General features: G+C 35.3%; 1 protein-coding gene across 1 annotated transcript in view; it reads left to right on the top strand.

The window, feature by feature from the left end:
- The window catches only part of EMF2 (VEFS-Box of polycomb protein), a 47791-nt gene extending 30825 nt beyond the window's left edge, over positions 1 to 16966 (top strand). Inside the window, exons 15-25 of the mRNA XM_086459047.1 lie at positions 1183 to 1235; positions 1351 to 1404; positions 1496 to 1555; positions 1937 to 1983; positions 2095 to 2318; positions 2588 to 2882; positions 4540 to 4588; positions 6593 to 6676; positions 13155 to 13234; positions 15507 to 15596; positions 16460 to 16966. Coding sequence (XP_086315173.1) covers positions 1183 to 1235; positions 1351 to 1404; positions 1496 to 1555; positions 1937 to 1983; positions 2095 to 2318; positions 2588 to 2882; positions 4540 to 4588; positions 6593 to 6676; positions 13155 to 13234; positions 15507 to 15596; positions 16460 to 16583 — 1160 coding nt within the window. The 3' untranslated portion in view covers positions 16584 to 16966. The remainder of the gene's footprint in view (positions 1 to 1182; positions 1236 to 1350; positions 1405 to 1495; positions 1556 to 1936; positions 1984 to 2094; positions 2319 to 2587; positions 2883 to 4539; positions 4589 to 6592; positions 6677 to 13154; positions 13235 to 15506; positions 15597 to 16459) is intronic.
- Positions 16967 to 17740: the final 774 nt, after the last annotated feature.

Here is a 17740-nt window from a genome sequence, read left to right as displayed (position 1 = left end):
CTCAATCAAGCTTTTCTTGGTTTATTACCTATTGGGACACTCCTACATTTTCATTAATGCACTATGGCTAATTTTATCTTTTCTTTTTAACGTGTTTACTGATAAAAAAAAATAAAAAAAACCCATATCATATTCCTCGTCTTTGTTACATTAAATTTGTTAATCTGTTACTTCTTGATCACCCATTGAGCTCCATAAAGCATACATGATATTAATGACTCATGAGGTTGATTCAGTTTTGCTGGTGTAGCAATCCTTGTTCAAGTAATCTGAGACAACCCTTGTATAATATGTTGGCAATATCACATATGAATTAAAACTATTCTTTAAGTATTTTAACTGGTGTTGTATTGTATACTATTTTTATATTTTGTTAATCTATATTTGCAAAGTACCCCTCAAAGACATTTATCAGTGCCACCAATTGAAGTATAAACCATGTCTTTTAATGTTAAACCAGTTGAATCGTAGGGCACAGCACTTTCTAAACTTTGGCATTAAAGTAACAGTCATAGGTATGTTTCCTACTAGGATTCTGAGGTGGATCCTAAAATAATTTCTAAACCGTATTGTTATAACTGTTATTATGGCCATTGTGATAGTGAGAATTTATTATATTTTAGTTCTCTGTTTTGAAATTTTAGTATATAATAGGTTTTTTTTATAGATTATATTTGAGAAATTATTACAATAATATTAAATTTTAGAACAGTTTTAGAATAAGGATATACTGGTTTGGTGGTTATTAACAGACATTATATTAGGGGTTCATTTATGTACAATGTGTATGACCTAAGACAATTACAACACAGGCCTGGTCTGGTTCGATTTGGGCTGGGCTTCCAAAAGTCAAGCCCTGAACTGGCCAGATACAGTCTTTTTTAAAGCACTCCTCCACTGTTTAGTTGGAGTATTTTGTAATATTTCTAAAAGCATGTCAATACGAAGTATGTGATGCTCAATTTAAGGGCTTTTTTTCACAAGCATATTTTTTTCTGAATTTATTTATGTAAGAGGCTAGTTTTTCTTAATTGAAGTATAATATTTCAGAATGTTTGTTTCTGTTTCCATTCCGTTTTTTAGAATTACCAAAATGAAACTTTGTTTTAAACCTTGAGGGAGGAGGGAGAAAAAGAACTAATAGTTTCTGGGACTAAACCAAAATATTCTCTCAACATGCAGTTACTGAAGACTTGTCCTGTCCTTTTTGCTTGGTACAATGTGCAAGCTTTAAGGTTGTATCTACTTCCAAATTTTACCTTTTTCCCCTTCTTTTGCTTCATTTGGTGGTAAATGAAGAGCTGATATTAAGATTTTTTTTTTTTGCCTTGAATTGATGGTGGTTTGTAGGGTCTAAGATATCACTTGTGCGCCTCTCATGATCTATTCAACTTTGAGTTTTGGGTTGGTAAACTTCAGGAATCTCCTATGATAGTCTGTTCATTAACTTCATGTGGATTACACAAACTGAATAATTTGTTTGCACATCTTGTAGGTAACTGAAGAGTACCAGGCAGTGAATGTCTCTGTGAAAACTGATTTTTGGAGATCTGAGGTCAGAATACTATTTCATGTGAAAAATAACATAGGAATATTATGTATGCATATTGAATTAGTCATTTTCTTTCAGACTTAGCATTGCAAAACAACCCCAACCCTTCACAATTATTTAATTTGGTTAAACATTGTTGACATTTTTTTTGAGAGCTTCTATTGCCAAACCAACTTTTGCTAATGCCACCCCAAGATGTGTGCTAATTCCTTGGTGCTTTACATATGAAGGGGTTGCATTAAGCAAAATTTGGTGTGGCAATAGAATCTCTTTTTAATTTTTCCATCCATAACTATCAACAGAATTTGGAAGTAGCATAAGCTTGAAAAACCATTGTATCTCCATACCCTTTCTCTAAAATTCTTCCTCATGTTTCTTATTTAGACTGTTGCTGATGGATTTGACCCAAAGCTACAAACATTTTTCTCGTGGTAAGTTCTAATTTCTGCCTGTGCTTCGAAGTTAACCTTCTTTGGGTAAAAATATTTTGTTGGTTAGAAGGAATGCCAAGAACTGAAAGGGTGAACTCAATTGTTTGTCAGCTCTAAGCCTCGAAAACGTCGAAGGTCAAAGAACCAATTTCAAAATGCAAAGAATGTTCATCCACATGTCTTGAAATCAGACTCTCATGAAATGGGAGGGGAAGGTTTTCTCAACTGTATTCTGCCAAAGGATGACGGTACAAGTTCCTTTCCCATGCCTACAACAACAATCCCAATGGACGCTGAGCCCTCGAATCAACTCTCTCGTCATAAATTTGGGACTGGTTGGTAACATGCATGCTGTGGAATATTCTCCGAATTATCTCTTCAAATAAACTTTCCTGTGTGTAATTGTAGCACACTTTCTGGGAAGTTGGGGATTTACATCTCATTTATTCCATTAAGTGGATTTGTGTGTGTGTGTGCGTGCGCACCATGTGACCACCAGAATAAGTGTAGATTGTATAGTCATCATTTGCCCGACTGGATTGCTTTTTTTTTTTAGTTGAATGCTCCTTCTATGAAAGACTAAGAGTTCAACTTCTTTATTCAGATGCTCGTTCCAGCAAAGAAAGGGACAAGCTTCCCAAGGGTTTTGTGAGAGAGAATGATTTGCAGAATGGGACGTGCAATACAGAAAGCATTTGTCTGGAGAATCCTTCTGTTCCGGAGTTTGTGGAGCGAATTGCATCCAGCCCTAATGTCACAGGTGTTTCAACTGGCACAGCTCAGTCTTCAGCAGGCCTTGAATGTGTTCAACCTGTACCTGGAAGCAATCTTGTTCCACCTGCCATGCTACAATTTGCAAAGACAAGAAAGTTATCGGCTGAACGATCTGACCCTAGAAAGTATGTTTACCAATCTGACTTTTCTTTGACATTCTAGCATGCATTCAAAAAGCTCTTTTACATCATTGTGGAAGAATGCATGCCTCCATGTTGACAGTTATTCATGCTAGACCTAAGTTAACAAATTTACTCCTATTCGGGACCGTGAATCAGTATGAATTGAATCATTTCAGTTCTTGTGGGATATAGTGAACCACATACAAATATATTTGCAAACCCAATCTTGGTGGTTCGCTGAATTTTTCCATTACGTTCGACGAACTCAATATAATATTCGGGTGACCTGAAATGTGATGATACAATGTACTATCTTGAGAAATTTAATTGTATTTTTTGGATGATATCTATTATTATTATTATTTTGTGTGTGTGCATGTGTGTTCTGTACCCAGGATTAAAAATGTAGTTCAAACAATCTGTTGGATTGTTTCAGAATGTTTTGTGAAACATATCATTGCTTACAAAAACATCTTGTACTGAAGTTTGGATGTTTCAGAACATTTCAGAGTGTTTCTGCAGTGTCTCGATAGAATAAATTAAACATCATACAAAATATTGAACTTCTAAGATTTTTTTTAATCGAATAGAATTACTTTTTCAACATTATTTATGCATCAAATGCAGTTCTAAAAGATGCCTGTGCTTATTTGGAACGTTTTGAATCATTTCAAATTAGTACTACTGAAAATATGTGGTTTTGATTCCAGCTTCTATTTTGAACACTTAAAAAACAGTACTCTATTTTTGAAATGTTTAAAATGGAAACAGGAATCAAAAACCACATTTTCATTAGTCCACAATTTTTGAAGTATCCAATTCTTTATATCACCAGAAAAGAACTGCAAGTAAAATTTCAAGAAAAAAAAAGGATTTCAGTTACGATATTCTTTCTAAATTGTGTCCTTTGTTACTATGAGTAGTCCACCATTCTTTTCTCCCCGTTTATAATTTTACCACCTTATGTGAGAAGAGTCAATGCTTCAACATATATCTTGATTGAGCTAGACTTTCTTAATTTGTTTAGAACAAATTTTTTTCTTTAATGCTAGGCCTTGTATGTGGTGCTAGTGAATCTAATTGGACATTTCAAGTGGTGGGTCACCTTCTGGGTAGGCATGCAAAATATTAAAAAAAAAAGGAAAAAGAAAAAAAAGAGCTTTACATAGACCCTAGTCTTTATTTTTGTCTTTGGAGTTTGTAAAAGGCACACAAATTGTCTCCTTGCTGCTAAACATCATACATGGCCTGCCTATGAATCAATCTGGATAGAGTATTTGGTTGGCCATCTCCTGGAGGGATCACTTAACAGGGTGAAAAAGGGGAATGATTGAATTTCTTGATCATCATTTAAGTTACAAATGAGCAAAAATTTGGGGATGATAAAAAGAAGTAGCTTAATGGTCGAAAGATAGGTCATTGCATTGGACAGTAAGAACTTGTTCATTATCTTGAATGTTACGAAATAGCCTACCGCTCAACTGGTCTGTATCAACTGATGGAGGATCATAGCGTAATATAGTATTTAAGGGGAAAAGAACTTGGTTTGTCCTTCATAAATGCAACACTTTCCCTTAATTGTTGATTTTTGTGAAATCCATATTGAATTGCGAGTGTATTTGCCTTGTCCAGTTTAACTGACCCTTTTCTTATTTTCCAGCCGTTTACTTCTGCAGAAGCGACAGTTCTTTCACTCTCATAGAGCTCAGGTGATAAGTCACTCTTTTGTGTGATCAATTGTTTTGCTGCTTTGTTTTTCTGTTACTAAATTACTGTGTGCATCATTGGCTTGTATGATTAATGTCACTGTTGTCTGTTATAGCTTCTGAAGTTTTTAGTGGTTACACTTGGATTCTTCAAATTCTAAGTTTTTTTTTTCCCTTTATTTTATTTTATTTTTGTTAATCGGGATCTGAATTGCTTTTTTGTTTCCAGCAGGATTGTGCTTTTGAGACATGCTTCTACAACCCACTTGAAGTTCAGCAGGGGGCTATTCTTTTTGTCTGGATGAGCTTTTCACCATGGAGATCATCCTCACAAAAAATATCAGCCCTCTCTGAAATTTCAAACCCTTTTTAAAATACTGGATTTAATATTTAGAAGGATGATATATATATTTTTTCAACTTGTAATTCAATTTTATTAAGGCTAAAAACGTCAGGATTTGGTTGTTTTTTTTTCCGGTTAAAATGATATTCTTGTTGGTACCATCCTCATAAAAATCAAACATCGATTCATCTCAAGTGGGCCTGATGTATATGCCAAGAAAGGTCATTTTATTCCTCCCCCTTATATTTCATATATGCATGTGTATAATGTATATTGATTATTTTCTATCAGAAATTACTTGAAACCAAGTTTTATCATTTTCTGTTTTGCTAGATCTGGTACCCTGTGAACTCAACCGATCTGGTTGGGTGTTTACTGTCTTTCCCATATAAATTGGTTCAGTGGTCTGTTGTTTGGATTCTAAGGTCTTTGTAGATTTCTGCTTCAGTTATGAAATCAAACTGGTCTTAATCTTAGGTGGCAGGGTGACTGGTCAAACCAGCCAGAGTAGTTCTGCTTTTAAAACATTGATTGGTACAGCATTAGCAAAAGAAAATGAAATGCACAATTTTTCATGACTACCATGGAAATTTTTTAACAAAGCTCTTTTCATTCTTTCAATGGTGATTCTGTTTTGATGATGGAAAATGGGAGAAAGTATGGCCATAATCGAATGGAATAAATGGAAACTACTAGTTGGAAAGTGCACAATGTCAGAATCACCTAAATCATAAATTTTCATGTGCTTTTTTTTATTAAATCAGATTTCAGTGTCGTCATCATCAATATCATCAGATCAACATTTGTTGTGTCAGACAGTTCAAGTCATGTTTAATGCTTGGAATAGTATTGCCAAATTTATTCAGAATCTTCTGTGTATGTAAATACTAGTTTTTGAACATAATAATCTTTTTTATAGTTCTGTTGAAAGTTTTTTCCCACCCAAGAGATGTTCAAGTTCATTTATTTCTAAGTGGGTAATTTTTTATGGTGGGCAAAGCTTTTGATCAAGGTTTAAAATTTCATTTCTGTGTAATGTTTTAGTCAAGGAAAAAACAGATAATTCGCTTATACAGATCAAAATATTCCGATACATTCCCAGTTTTCCGAAACATTCATCTAAAGCCAACATTTTGATGATTAAGTAAAAACAATACATTGTAATAGTACTCTTACTACTATTTATTTTCAGTATAACACATTTTTTCATTTTGATATGTGGTGTTAGATCCCAATATACTTATAATATACTCAGATTGCATTGAATTATGTTCAATGTTGCAACTTTCAATGAGCTATTAAATACCCATAGCCTAATGGATAATGCGTTTGATTTTTAATCAGAAGATTGTGGGTTCTTTCCTTGTGGATTTCATTTGAGAACGATTCCTTGAAATATAATTCTCTCTACAAAAAAACTTAGATTTGAAAGGCTGGAATATTTTGCAGAGATTACATTACTTTTTTTACTTTTAATTCTATGAATTTTTCGTAGCAAAATGTTGAAAAACCTATACAGTATGATATTTTGAATCATGGTTTTGATTATATTTTGTCTATTTCATTTGAACTCTTTTTCATCAATGTTATCAAAAAAAATGATTTGGTTATTTTGAACACTTACGTGACTTTGTTAATAAATGGGACATTTTTTGTGCTTGAAGCCGATGGTGATGGACCAAGTAATGTCAGATCAGGATAGTGAGGACGAAGTTGACGATGACATTGCGGATTTTGAAGACCGAAGGGTATGATCATATCTTTAATCAAATGTATTATTTTTATTTGTTTATTTAGTCTACTTAGAGCGGAGAAGGTGGCCCTATATTTTGGCATATTAATAAGAACTGGCCAAGTATTCTAAGGGTTGATTATGTCGTCCCAGTTAAGAACTACCATTGCCTGGTCTTGTCTAAATTTTGAATAAATCTGAGTGACCTATGGTCACAATTCTTTGATATTGCGAATAATGGTATATCTATAGCCGGTACTATTGATGGTTATCACTTAGAGAACGTGCATTCGGATATATAGGCTGCTACAAGGCACCTATGAAGAGGGGCCAAGGTCCATCATTCAACGGTTTCCTTCTAAAAAGATTTCCTATACCTAAAACCTAGAATCAGTATGATTGGATGATAGCAATGACCTGGTATAAACCTTTTTTGGATCTTCATGGTAGCGTAGTCAAGGGAGGTGCCTTGGTGAGCCTTAGAGACGTGCATGAAGGCGGGGTGGACCAGTCTTAAAACATCTGAGGCAGGGCAATGTAAGTGAGGCGTAGCAAGGTACACGCTTTGACTACACTTCAATCAAAGGGGAAGGGCGCGCACCTCCATCAAAGTTGAATAAAATAGATGTATATTGTTTCGATAAGACACCAATTTCATATTTGATTTAATAATCTTCGCATACAAAAAGGATTTATCTGGAAAGCACAATCTTTTGTTATTAAAAATGTTTAATTTTACATTGTCATTTTTATTCGGCTTGAGCCTATTATGGTCAGGTTAAGGCTTAGTCGACTTAGTCTCAGTAAGGGTATAGGGTTGATCTAAGGTAGAACCTACTTTTTTAGGCTGTCTGTTGTGTTGTAGAAGCAACAAACATATGTTTCTTGCCTTTACTTATTCTTCCCATTTTGTTTTTCTTCCTTTCTAATTTTTATGTCACTATTGATCATTTTTATTCTTCTTCTTCTTCTTGAAGCGTTGAATACTTTAACTTGTTTATAAAACTTATATTTATACATGTTATAATTGTAAAATATCTAGAATCCATATTTTACCTTTTAAGTTTTTGGATTTTTATTATGCAATGATTATATAGTAGTTTTACTGTGCCTTGCTTCAGTTAGGCGTATGCCTGACTTTGCACCTTGTGCATTAGATATTGGAAATAATGTAGTTTATTATGAGTTTTCTATTTATTTCTCTGTAAGGGGATTTATGTCCATTCACACATTATTATTATAAATATTTGCCAAGCTCTCATTATGAGGCTTGACAATTATCTTTCTACAATTTTTCTTGGTTTCAGAGCCTAGAGAAACCCATCGATCCCCTTTGGGTTCTTCTTTCTGGTTCGTGGGACCTTGAAGCCTCCTACATCATTTTTTCTTCTTCTTCCTTCCTCCAACAACCCTAGATTCTTGAGACCTAATAACCTAGCAGGGACTTCATTAGGTCTCCCTTTCAAGGGTTTTTTTTCTTCTTTTCTCATCTTCCCTTGATCGCATGTTGTGATAAGGATTCTATCTTTTTTTCACATGCTGTGATTCTGCGTTGTGATTTTTTTTGCCCTTCCATAGGGTTCTTTCTCTTACCCTTACTGCTATTCGATAGGGTTTTGTCCGTGACCTACGACAGCCACAGTGTGCTGTGTAGGTGGGTGCAACAACACCTTAGTAGTTTTCCTTTGGCATTTATGACAACAACAATCACCTAGGAGGTGTTATTGACCCACGACAACAGCAGAGTACTGCTTTTCTTGACCCATGATAGCAACAACTTGCTGTATTAGTATCCACGACAACAGTCAGCCTGATTTTGGGTCATACGACAGCAGCCAACATTGTTTGGGGACATACGACAGCAGTAGAAGAGTTCTGGGGCCTACTTGAAGCCCTATAACAACAGTAGATTGTTGTGTGAATATTTGCGACATTAATACAGGGTTCCTTGAAGCCTTACAACAGCAGTTCAGCCTGATTTGATGGCTTGTAACAACAGCAGATTGCTGTGTTGGTGTTTGTGACATCACAAAGTTGATGTGAAGCCCTTCAACAGCAGCCCAATTAACTTTTTGCCTGCGATAGCTGTTGTGTGGCCTGCAATAACAGCAGGGTGCTGTTAGGTGACCTGCGACAACAACCAATGCTGTGTGGATCTCTTCGATAGCCACTAGGGTGGTGTTTTGTGACCTGCGACAACAAGGTGCTGTTTGGTGACCTGCGACAACAACCAGTGCTGTGTGGAGGCCTTCAATCTGCTACTGGGTGGTTTGCTTTTTAGTGGCTGCTAGTTGGTGATCGACAGTGACAACTAGAGTTGTGTCAAGGACTATGACAACAACTTGACACTTTTTCTGCCCCCCATGCCTGCAACAAGGGAGCTTCTTTGTGGTAATTTCGACAAGATATCTCCCTTCAAGGCAAAGTCTCAAGTTTGGGTTCTCACACCTTAAGTGTATGTTAATTTGGTTATTGGTCTTCTTTTTATCCATTTTTCATTGAGATTTATGATATTGCATCAGTCTTGGTTATGTTCGTGAGACTATTTGGCAAGTAGAGGCAAATCTGGATGGTTTTTGAGTATTGTTACTACTCGTTGTGGCCGAGGGGGCCGTAGTCGAGGGAGTAGTTTTATTTGCAGTCTTTGTGGGAGGACAGTCTATGCGAAGATCTGATGCTTTCCGCTCAATCCTCATTTGTTGAGTTGTACTGCCACTCCTTCGTTGGGGCATTTTGCTCCCTGTGCTACCACTGGATTTTTCACTTATTCCAACCACTGTCTCCCCTGACACTATTGATTTATAGCAACTTCAAACCTATATTGCCACTTTTATTCGTAATTAGATCCGTACTCGCTCATCTTTGACTATGGCCTCAGGTATACCTTCTGCATGTCATGTCACCTACTTTGGTCCAGCTCCTCTGACATGGGTTATTGATTCTGGTGCCTCTAATCACATGACCGGTGAGTCTAGCCATTTCACTTAATCTATTTTTCCTGATACTTATAGGGAGGTTTGCCTTGCTGATGGGTCCCTTACGCCTATTCACAGCAAGGGTACCATCCCCTTATCATTTGGTATTTCTCTCGACTCTGTACTTCATGTTCCTCACCTATCTCTTAATCTTCTGTTTGTGAGTAGTCTTACCAAATCTTTAAATTACTTAGTGACTTTTTTTCCTACTCACTATACTTTCAGGACCCGACTTTGAGGTAGATTTTTGGCAAGGGGTATGAGAGGGATAAGTTGTACCTATTTGGATCTCTGCATACTATTGCTCTGGCTTCTGTGTTATCCTCTTCTGAGAGTCAGTACTTTTTCTTCTCAGTGCTAATTTTCAGTACTTACGTTCTTTATTTCCTGTTTTCGAAAATTCTTGTAGTGGGCATACGTTTCAGTGTTCTGTATGTGAGCTTTCCAAACATATTCGTACTTCATATATCCTTCGCATGCATTGGTTCAACACTATGTTTGATTTAGTTCATTTTGATATAGGGGGATTTTCCTTTTACTTCTTTTAATGGTCATCGGTATTATGTCACATTTATTGATGACTATTCTTGTTGTACTTGGGTTTACTTGTTGCGATCTAGGTCTAAAGTACTTATTTTTGTTAACTTTCTTAAAATGATTTAGACCCAATACAATATCATTGTTAAAGCTCTTCGATTTGATAATGGAGGTGAATATAATTCTGATGGGATTTGCTCACTTTTATGAGCATGATATACTTTCACCAGTTGACTTGTCCTTACACCCCTGAGTAGAACAGGGTGGTGGAACGAAAGAACCGCCACCTTATGAATATTGTCCGCTGCCTTTTTCGAGGTATGCATGTTTCGAAGTTATATTGGAACATGGCAGTCCTCACTGCGGCTTTTCTTCTTAATCGTTTTCTGAGTCGCATCTTAAAGGGACATGTGCCTCTTCATGTTCTTCGCCCTGATAACACCCTTTTTTCGATTACACCTAGAGTTTTTGGGTGCACTTACTTTGTTCAGGACCGCATTCCTCATCGTACGAAATTAGATGACAAAGTCATTCGGTGTGTTTTCTTGAGCTACTCATCCATGTCAAAGGGGTATCGTTGTTATGATTATATTTCTCATCATATTATACATTCTATGGATGTCATTTTAAAAAAAATATTCCCTACTTTCATGCCACATTTTATTTGTAGGACCTTTCTTATGCTCCTCCTATAGTGCTGTCTTTTTCGGTCATCAATCCAACTTCGCCAACACTCAAAGTTTACTCTTGTCGCCCTCGCTCCTTTCCAACTTTGCCAAACTTCTCCTTGGACTCAGGAATATTATCTCCTACCCTTGCTCTTATCCCATCTATTTCTAACTCTCATGTACCTATTGCACTTTGCAAAAGTAAGTGGGAGTTTGTTGTTGATCATCCTATTTTGTTTCCTATCAGGGACTTTCCTTATCATGCCTACCTTGCTGTTATTGCTTCTATTAGAGTTCCCTGATCTGTTTTAGAGATTTTACGAGATCCTTATTGGGTTGCAACCATAATTACTAAGATGGATGCTTTGTAGAAGAATCATCCTTGGGAACTTGTTCCCCTTCCCTCTGGGGAGCGGACAGTTGGTTGTAAATGGGTTTTCAATGTCAAGTATCTGGCGGATGGCATTGTTGATCGATACAAGGTTCGCCTAGTTGTTAAGGGATTCACAGGCTCTAGGAAAGGATTTTGGTGCTACATTTGCTCCTGTAGCTAAACTTTCTAATGTTCATCTTCTTATCTCTTTAGCTGCATGTCACTCGTGGCCTTTTCACCAACTTGATGTGAAGAATGTCTTTTCGAATGGTGATCTGATCGAGGTTATCTATATGGATCCCCCTCATGGGTTTTGTTTTCAAGAGGAGTATTTTGGGAAAGTATGTCGTCTTCTCAAATCTCTGTATGGCTTGAAGCAGTCTCTGCGAGCTTGGTTTCAACATTTCTCTAAGGTTATTTTATCTATGAAGTTCTCTAGTTTGTCGAGGATTCGATGGTCGTTGTGCTATTGTTCTGGTTTATGCAGATAATATTATCATGACTGGAGATGATACCTAGTGGATTGACAAGGTAACTGTGCTATTGGGTTGTGCCTTTGAGGTTAAAGATTTGGGTCCTCTCAAGTACTTTTTAGGGATAGAAGTGGCCCGTTCTTGTCGTGATATTTTCCTATTTCAGTGTAAATATACATTGGATCTTCTTCAGGACACTGGTATGCTTGGTTGTCGTTCTGTTTCATCTCCTATGGATTAGAATCATCGCCTTAATGCAAAATCTGTTGATCTATTATCTGATCTTTCTTATTAGAGACTTGTAGGCCGTCTGATTTATCTGACTAAGACTAGACTGGATTTGACTTTTGTGGTTAGTGTAGTTAGTTAGTTCATGCATGCTCCACCCATTTCTTATCTTGACATCGTTTATCGCATTCTTCGCTATTTCAAGTCGTGTCTCGATCTTGGGTTTTTCTCCTCTTCCATTGCTCAGCTTCATTTGTCATGCTTCACTGATACTGACTATGTTGGTTCTCTTACATCTAGGAGATCTACCTCTGGTTTATGTATTTTCTATGGTGGAAACTTGATTTCGTGGAAAAATAAGAAACCAAGTGTGGTTTCTTGTTCTTCTGCTGAAGCTGAGTATCGAGCTATGACCCTTGGCACGTGAGCTTATTTATTCTGCGATAAGTCTGCTGTCATGCTTGCTTCTAATTTTGTTCTTCATGAGAGAACTAAGCATATAGAGGTTGAAATTGAGTATTAAGTTATGACGCTTGGCACGTGAACTTATTTGTTCTGCGACAAGTTTGCTATCATGTTTGTTTCTAACTTTGTTCTTCACGAGAGAACTAAGCATATATAGGTTGATGTCCACTTTCTCAGGTTGGATTTTGTGCTCTTCAGACAGAATTTATGTTTTCTTCAGATCAGCTTGCTAACATGTTTACGAAGTCTATTGGTCCATCTGTCGCTAACTCTCACCTTGTCAAGTTGGGTTTGGTTGATATATTTGCCTCAACTTAAGGGGGAGTATTGGAAATAATGTAGTTTATTATGAGTTTTCTATTTATTTCTATGTAGGGGTATTTATGTCCATTCACACATTAATTATTATAAATATCTGCCAAGCTTTCATTATGAGACTTGATAATTATCTTTCTACAATTTTTCTTTAGGCATTAGGAGGGCTTTGTGCCTTTTTCCCTTAATTATACTGCTCTTTTTCTTTCTTAAGATTTTTCATGATATCGGATGGTTATGATCATCTTATCTAATAGAGTTGAAACTAGGAAATTTGTTGACCTGCAAAAGGGTGCACCCAACCCCAATGTTTGTCTGATGTGAGAATCGTTTATCTGAATGGTACTAATTTTTGTATAAATCAGACTTTAGTTCTAACTTTAAATATGAGATGTCTCTTTCGATTTCTTAATTTTATTGGCAGTAATAATGAATATTATTGAGCCCATATGCGTTGCAGATGCTTGATGATTTTGTTGATGTGACCAAAGATGAGAAGCAAATCATGCACCTTTGGAACTCATTTGTGAGGAAACAAAGGTAATATCTGATAACCCTTATCATCAGAATGAATTCTATAATTATTAGTATTATCATTATTATTGGCCAGGTATCATACTTGGCGGTTAGAATTTTCCTATGCTTGATGTGATGTGTCAATTGGGTTTTTATTGTAACAAAATGTAAATGAAGTGTCATTTTCTTTAGGGAATACTATGGGGCCTGTAATGTTCTACCTAATGAGGTCTCATGGATGATGTAGGTAGACTTGCCGACACTTATCTCAATGCCTATGAATGAGTTAAGATGTGTTGAAGAAATTAGCAACATTGATTAAGTCAAATAAGTCCATCGAGTCAACTCAGTTTGACCAATCGAGTCAACTTGGTCCAATCTTTGACTCGTCCACAAGACTTGGTCCAAGAATGTCTTTTATTGAGTTTTTATTTTTAAGTTGCTTAAGTAGTCCTAATTAGTCTTTATTTCAACTTTAGAAAGTTTCTATTTTGTCTAGTTTCTAATTTGTTTTATGTTTCTATTATTTTTTAATTTCGTTTCTATTCTTTAGGTTATAATTAGAAGTGCTTTTAGGTGTCCAAATTGAGTTATAATAGGATTAAAAAGTTTGTAAAATGTTGTAGGTAGATTAAAAAGTTACTTTTTACTATTTTAGAAGGTTTCTAAGTTACGAGGGACTTATCTATATAAAGGAGCTCCCAATAAACAAATTCAGTAGTTAGTTTTTTTGTAGATTGATTAATAAAAGAAAAGAAGAGATTTTTTTCTCATTTCTTTGTATTTATGAGCATAAGAACCAGATATTGGTTCTTAATTTTAGTGTTTGCTATTGATTTCCATCAATCTAGTTTTTAGTCTGTTTTACTCAACATTGATATTCTTCATTACTCCTAGTTATGGGCTTTCACCATAGAATCTGATTTTTAACTTAACTCTAGATTTGTATGTTCTTCCCTACATTAAAGAATCTTCATTCAGCCATCCCCAAATTGTTAGGATAAGGCTTTGATGATATTGATGATGATTGTTGAGTAGCTTTATTGTTTGACTATTTATCTTCCCATTGTTCTCCTTGTTTATAATGTACGTTCTATTGTGTTTGTACCATGTACAATCTTTAGAGATGCAAATGAGGTCTGTATGCAATTGTAAAGCGTGCATGAAACTAGGGCTGTCAACGGATGCTAATTGGTTCGTATGCCCCTACATCCAAATCCGAAAACATATATGATATCTGAATTCGAATCCGATTACCTTATCGGATATATCGGATTCGTTTTAAGTAGCAGAACGATCCCAGATTCCAGCAAAAACCCTTGATTTTCTGTCAAAATCGGTCTTCTTCAACAAAACTTATAATCTTCAACTCTAACCCTCTATCTCCTTCAACCTTCAAACCTCATAGCTTGATAGGATTTTTGGCAAAAAGTTTTTGTTTTTTGTTGAAGAATACCCTCATCTCAAAACAATATTTACCCCATTCATTGACATTCAATTTACTTAAAACCTTGAAAGATAAGATTTTGGGGGAAAGTAGAAGAAAAAAAATTAATTTTTGGATTTAAAAAATGGAGATTCTACAAAGGGGGGCTTAGGGTTTCAAGGGGAGGAGGAAATTTTAGCTTGAATCTAGATCAAGAGGAGGAGAGAGAGAGAACTTGAAAATAGAAATTGTCGTAGAAGATGACAAAACTCACTAAAAATCACCAAAGAAGATGATGGTTCGATGGAGATGGTAGCTTCCTCAAACCCTAAATGGAGTGGAGACCAAGTAGAAAGAAGGATTAAAGAGGGAAAAAAATCTTTTAAGATTTTAAATTTTATATCATTATAAAACAAATAAGATAATTTTTATATTTATATATTACTTTGGATCAAATATTATCGGATTCGATACATCAATATCCAATTTCGAATTTGATATCCGAAAATTTTAGATAATATCCGATTTTTTGAATTTGAATCGGATTTGGATTTGGATTTTCGACTATCCATTGACACCCCTACATGATACATTACTTGATTTAACCTGTGAACTAGTTGGCGCGCTTTCTTTACAATACCATGCTATAACCTAGATGGGCAACCAAAGGGGGGTGGTGGGTGTGCATGTGATAAAAATTATGAATTGTTATGTGTGGAGAGGCTTTTGTTGCTCATGCTCATCTTTTGATATTAGTAGCAGTGTCCTGGTGGCATGATCTTTAGGTTTTCCCTTGATTTTTTTTTGTTCTTATATCAGGAAAACCTCTTATTTTTTATATTTCCATAATTTTTATTTTTATTATGGCAGGGTGTTGGCAGATGGTCATATTCCATGGGCATGTGAGGTATTCTCAAGACTGCATGGACGAGACCTTGTTCAAGGCACTACACTAATTGGGTACTCTTCTCTTGCATTTTTAGTCACACAACGTGCACGCATGAGTTTTATCCCAACGATAAGCTTCTTCTTTACTGGTGGATACTCAGTTTGAAGGGTGTTTTTTTACCCAGTCTAAATACTTTTATGGGTAGGGCACCTGTTGGCTGGTAAACAGCCTAAAATCTTAAATTCTTAATGATTGGATGATCTTTAATCGTTCAATAAAAAGCTATGGTTTGGTGGGTTATGAAACATGGTTGATTTTCTGTTTTATATAACACATTATGTTTCTAAGTTGGTATTTTTTTCCCCTCTTTCAAATCATGATTACTTGTTTAGAAGCAAGTCCCATACATTAATGTTTTTTGTTTTCTTGGAGTAATTCCTTTAAAACAGCTAAGGTAGGATGAAGCAGTTTTGTGGTGGTTAACTCAAAACATTGGCAAATAATATCATATTAAAACACTTGATTGGTCCAGGGTTTGATGGGTTTTGTTTTTCAAATCTTATGGTCATTTACGTTTTGTATGAGTTCTTTTATATAATATATATAAAGCAATTTTGTAGTAATGGTGATAAAACAAATGGTTTTAACTGTTTAACGTCACAAAACATAAATGAAATTCTCTATAGAAGGTTAGATATTCTGTTGAATAGATGACTTGAATCAATTATAATTATTCTTGCCAAGATTGTTCTCTCAAATATGAATTTGCCACATTTTCATCTTAGAGTTATATTGTCTTATAAGGATAATATGATTTTTAACATCAACTGACTTCAAGTTCAATTTCTTATGTTGGCTGTCAAAACACAAGAAATTTAAGTATTTTTTATCACACGAGCTTCAATGCTCACTAATATCTTTTTGAACCTGGCAGGAGTTGGAAGTTATTTATGGTTAAACTGTGGAATCACAGTCTTCTTGATGCACATACAATGGATAACTGTAACAAAATTCTTGAAAGATACAAAAATGAGAGCAAGGATCCTAAGCAAACTTAAAGAGGTGATTATTTACTTTCAGCTCTGATAGGAATTGAGGAAAAGCTTCTTGTTTTACTAATCCCATGACACCGTACTAGGTATTTGTGCGGGTTTTTTCTCTTGTTTCAGGCTTCTATTATTATTTTTGGATATTGGGCGAGAAATGGGATTATTCTTTTACATTGATGTTACAAAAGGGAAAAAAAAATGATGCGGGGATTCCTTCACAAGCTTAAACTGTTTGTGGAATATGGTTTTCTCCACAATTGTGTAATTCAAATGAGATATATCAATTGATAATGTCAATTAAACAACTCAAGCGGTGTGTACTTTTGATAATTTGTCCCTTTTCTTTGTATCTTTGGGTAGAAGCCTCATCAATTTATTATTGCTTTTGATCATCAGTGTTGTTTCCTACTATTTGGAGTAATCTTGTTTCACCTGGATCTGTCCCCACCCCTACCCCCACCCCCACCGATATTGCACTAGATGTTTTTTACTACTAGTTGAGCTGTTTCAATTTGCTGAATTGTCCAGCGTGTTAGGATTCTTTAATATTTGAGTATGGAGGGGTAAGGCTAGCCTAACCAACTTAGTAAGATTTGAAATCTTATTAAGGGTTGTTGAGTTCACCTTGCGACATCCAAAAACATGATTGGATGCTTAAGGGATGTAGAGGAAAAAATTCTATGAACTTTGAAAAAAAAAGAGGAAAAAGAATTATTTTTTAGGTTAAATTTGGGAGTAAGGTCTGAATTTAGTAGCCGGCCATTTTAAAACCTTGGATGAAGCTCAAAATCATTATATTTTTTTGAATTTCTTTAGTTGGATCTGAGTTTTTCCATGAAATTTGAAAGGTTATCCTGAAGGGTTGCCATTTGGTAATCCATCCGAGTTCAAGGACTCTTAGTGAGATTTGAAATCTTACAAAATATGTTGGACTGCCATATGGTGAGAATTCAGTTGCTGCAAAGCTCACTGAGGCTGTTAGAAGATGTATAAGAGAGCCAAAACGCTGGACAGTTATTAAATTTGTTTTTGTAAATAATTTTTTTAATAATTAATTAATTTTTTTACTCTGTTTTAGTAATTTGCCAATTTTTTTGGGTTGTTTATATTAAATCAACATCTTGTTACATTTGATTATAGTAACCTTTCGTTAACTATATTCCTCT

Source organism: Akebia trifoliata, chromosome 11 (assembly GCF_017979445.1).
Source record: "Akebia trifoliata isolate Shusen 1 chromosome 11, ASM1797944v1, whole genome shotgun sequence".
Lineage (NCBI taxonomy): Eukaryota > Viridiplantae > Streptophyta > Magnoliopsida > Ranunculales > Lardizabalaceae > Akebia > Akebia trifoliata.
Note: the sequence above shows the minus strand (reverse complement) of the source record. Positions and strands in the feature narration are given on the sequence as shown.